This window comes from Monosiga brevicollis, genomic scaffold, assembly GCF_000002865.3.
Source record: "Monosiga brevicollis MX1 MONBRscaffold_46 genomic scaffold, whole genome shotgun sequence".
NCBI classification, from domain to species: domain Eukaryota; class Choanoflagellata; order Craspedida; family Salpingoecidae; genus Monosiga; species Monosiga brevicollis.
In genome coordinates, this window is record NW_001865083.1 from 136,674 (window position 1) to 139,812 (window position 3,139).

Genomic DNA, 3,139 nt, shown 5'->3' on the forward strand with positions numbered 1-3,139 from the left:
GAGAAATGATTCAAAAAAAAAGAGAGAGACACACACACACACACACGAAGGACTCATAATTACATCCTGAGACACAGAGAGAGAGACACACAGAGAGACAGAGAGACAGAGAGAGAGAGAGAGAGAGAGAGAGAGAGAGAGAGAGAGAGAGAGAGAGAGAGAGAGAGAGAGAGAGAGAGAGAGAGACTGACATGTGAATTAATTTGTTAGAAGAAAAGAGAGAGAGGAGAAAGGGGCAGAAGGCAGCGAACTGAAATACACCCGAACAAACAAGAGGCAGGGGAAGACAGAACACGGCACACGACACACGACACACACACACCGAGGTCGCTCGAAGGAAAAAGTTTTGACATTAAGCAACAAGGTTGGGGGCGACCTTTCACTTTGGCACACTTTTCCGAAAAAAATACGACAACCCCAAACCCGGGTCCAGGGGGCCCAAGGCGCCATCACGAGCGACCTCACGAGATTTGAAGCAAAAGCGCTTGCACATGCTCAGGGCTCCATCACAGGATCCTCCTTACTGCATGCCTGCTCGCAAAAGTACGTGTGTGTGTGTGTGTGTGTGTGTGTGTGTGTGTGTGTGTGTGTGTGTGTGTGTGTGTGTGTGTGTGTGGGAGAGAGAGAGAGAGAGAGGGAGAGAGGGAGAGGGAGATAGAGAGAGAGAGATCAACTCCACCTACGACAAGAGACTCCCTCGTCTTTTTTGTGGCTCTCCGTGGCGCGCGTCCCCACGGTTTGGGTGGTGAATAAAGTCGATGAACCGCGCCGTGCGTGCGAGATGCGCTCTCCCACAGAGTTGAGGGCAGTGCGACGGCACAAACATCAATTCTTTTTTTTTTTTTTTAACATCTTAAGAGGCGAGGGAGCAGGCAAAGGACTTGCAGAGGTTGACATGACATCAGATCCACCACAAGAGAAAATCAACGCAAACATCAATGGCGAGTAGAGACAGAGTCCAGCACTTGAAAGATACTAGAGAGTGACGCTCAAGAAGGATTTTTTTTTTTTTTTTTTTTTTTTTTTACTTGTTCGTGGCGCGAGATTCGTCTTCTAGCGGCTCTTGCAAGCAGGTCAGCAGACCTTGAAGATTCGGGTCGGGTAATTGTTTTTGGAAAGCTATCACGCGCTTTTTGATGAGCTTGCGCAGTTCTGGGTTTCTACGGCTGCCAGATAGTCGCGAAAATAGATTGTCCAACGAACAATACTTCAAAATACCCGCAAAGCCATGTTGGTTGTGAGAACCGCTGCCCGGAGCCGCTGCTTGTTGGAAGAGGGTTGGGAATCGAGCCCACAATGAACTCAAACCGTCAAGGAGCCGCTCCAGGATTGGAGAGGAGGAGTCCGATGAACCCCCAGTGTGGCTGCTCGCTTTGGGTCGTTTGGCAGGAGGGCCCGCGGCGTCGTCGGCATCCCGGTGCGCAGAGGAGGCGGCACCGGCACTAGCATTGGCAAAGGAGGCGGCAGAACGGGGATGCCCCAGTTGTTCATGGATTTCCTTGGTCAACCATTCCTTGAGTTCGTCGGCGTTTTTGAGGTAAGGTTCTTCAATCGAGAAAAGCTCATCAAGAATCTCGACAAGTTCAACATGACGAAATTTGTAACGATCGGCCAGGGCGGCAAGAGCTTCTGGAGAAGGCTTCTTCAGCTCTTTCAAAGAAAGACACAAGTTCGATTGATCTAAAAACAAAGAAGTTGAGAGAAAGGAGATGAGGAATACAATTATGGGCTGTGCCCTTGCTTATGGTTGGGTCGGCTGGCATGATGAGCGAGGACTCACTGGATTTGGTGCACATCAACACAGAAAAGAGCTTGAATACAGTAACGTCGGCATCGTTGAGATCGGCCTGATTCACGTCTCTCATGATGTCATCAGTAGGAACGACTTGCTGTGGAATTTGGGGGGCAGATATTGAAGCAAAAGGCTGGAACTCAAAGCCGCTGGATTGGGCACTGTTGTAATCGCTCAGGAGAGCAAGAACATCTGTGTCAGTCATACAACGAAATGATGGGTCCAATATCTGGTGAAGAAGCTGTGGAGGAAGGTTCTGGCTCCGTTCGAAAATACGGTCCAAGTCATTAGCGCTCATGTCACCACCATCGGCATAAGGAATGATGTTCAATGCAGCAGGCGACAGGTCGGGCAACACCCCACCCTCGTGGGGGATAGCCAGTAGATGATACCCGTGGTCAAGGTCAGTGGGAGCGACCGAAAATACGGTCCAAGTCATTAGCGCTCATGTCACCACCATCGGCATAAGGAATGATGTTCAATGCAGCAGGCGACAGGTCGGGCAACACCCCACCCTCGTGGGGGATAGCCAGTAGATGATACCCGTGGTCAAGGTCAGTGGGAGCGACCGCAACAGCATCTGATGCGTTCGCACTATTATAACTGGCGTTGGACTCGTTGGTCGCCGGCGACAGGTCGGGCAACACCCCACCCTCGCGGGGGATAGCCAGTAGATGATACTCGTGGTCAAGGTCAGTGGGAGCGACCGCAACAGCATCTGATGCGTTCGCACTATTATAACTGGCGTTGGACTCGTTGGTCGCCGGCGACAGGTCGGGCAACACCCCACCCTCGCGGGGGATAGCCAGTAGATGATACTCGTGGTCAAGGTCAGTGGGAGCGACCGCAGCAGCATCTGATGCGTTCGCACTATTATAACTGGCGTTGGACTCGTTGGTCGCCGGCAACAGGTCGGGCAACACCCCACCCTCGCGGGGGATAGCCAGTAGATGATAACCGTGGTCAAGGTCAGTGGGAGCGACCGCAACAGCATCTGATGCGTTCGCACTATTATAACTGGCGTTGGACTCGTTGGTCGCCGGCAACAGGTCGGGCAACACCCCACCCTCGCGGGGGATAGCCAGTAGATGATAACCGTGGTCAAGGTCAGTGGGAGCGACTGCAACAGCATCTAATGCGTTCGCACTATTATAACTGGCGTTGGACTCGTTGGTCGCCGGCAACAGGTCGGGCAACACCCCACCCTCGCGGGGGATAGCCAGTAGATGATAACCGTGGTCAAGGTCAGTGGGAGCGACCGCAACAGCATCTGATGCGTTCGCACTATTATAACTGGCGTTGGACTCGTTGGTCGCCGGCAACAGGTCGGGCAACACCCCACCCTCG

At 52.5% G+C, this 3,139-nt stretch overlaps 2 protein-coding genes across 2 annotated transcripts in view; both read right to left on the bottom strand.

Moving 5' to 3' along the window:
• Positions 1 to 450, bottom strand: part of MONBRDRAFT_30244 (uncharacterized protein) — a gene marked incomplete at both ends in the record, with an annotated part of 6,259 nt that extends 5,809 nt beyond the window's left edge. The window contains 2 exons of the mRNA XM_001750702.1: positions 64 to 186; positions 323 to 450. Of these exons, the coding sequence (XP_001750754.1) occupies positions 64 to 186; positions 323 to 450 (251 nt within the window). The remainder of the gene's footprint in view (positions 1 to 63; positions 187 to 322) is intronic.
• A 574-nt stretch (positions 451 to 1,024) lies between these two features.
• Positions 1,025 to 3,139, bottom strand: part of MONBRDRAFT_12816 (uncharacterized protein) — a gene marked incomplete at both ends in the record, with an annotated part of 6,858 nt that continues 4,743 nt past the window's right edge. Inside the window, 3 exons of the mRNA XM_001750703.1 lie at positions 1,025 to 1,680; positions 1,781 to 1,984; positions 2,247 to 3,135. Of these exons, the coding sequence (XP_001750755.1) occupies positions 1,025 to 1,680; positions 1,781 to 1,984; positions 2,247 to 3,135 (1,749 nt within the window). The remainder of the gene's footprint in view (positions 1,681 to 1,780; positions 1,985 to 2,246; positions 3,136 to 3,139) is intronic.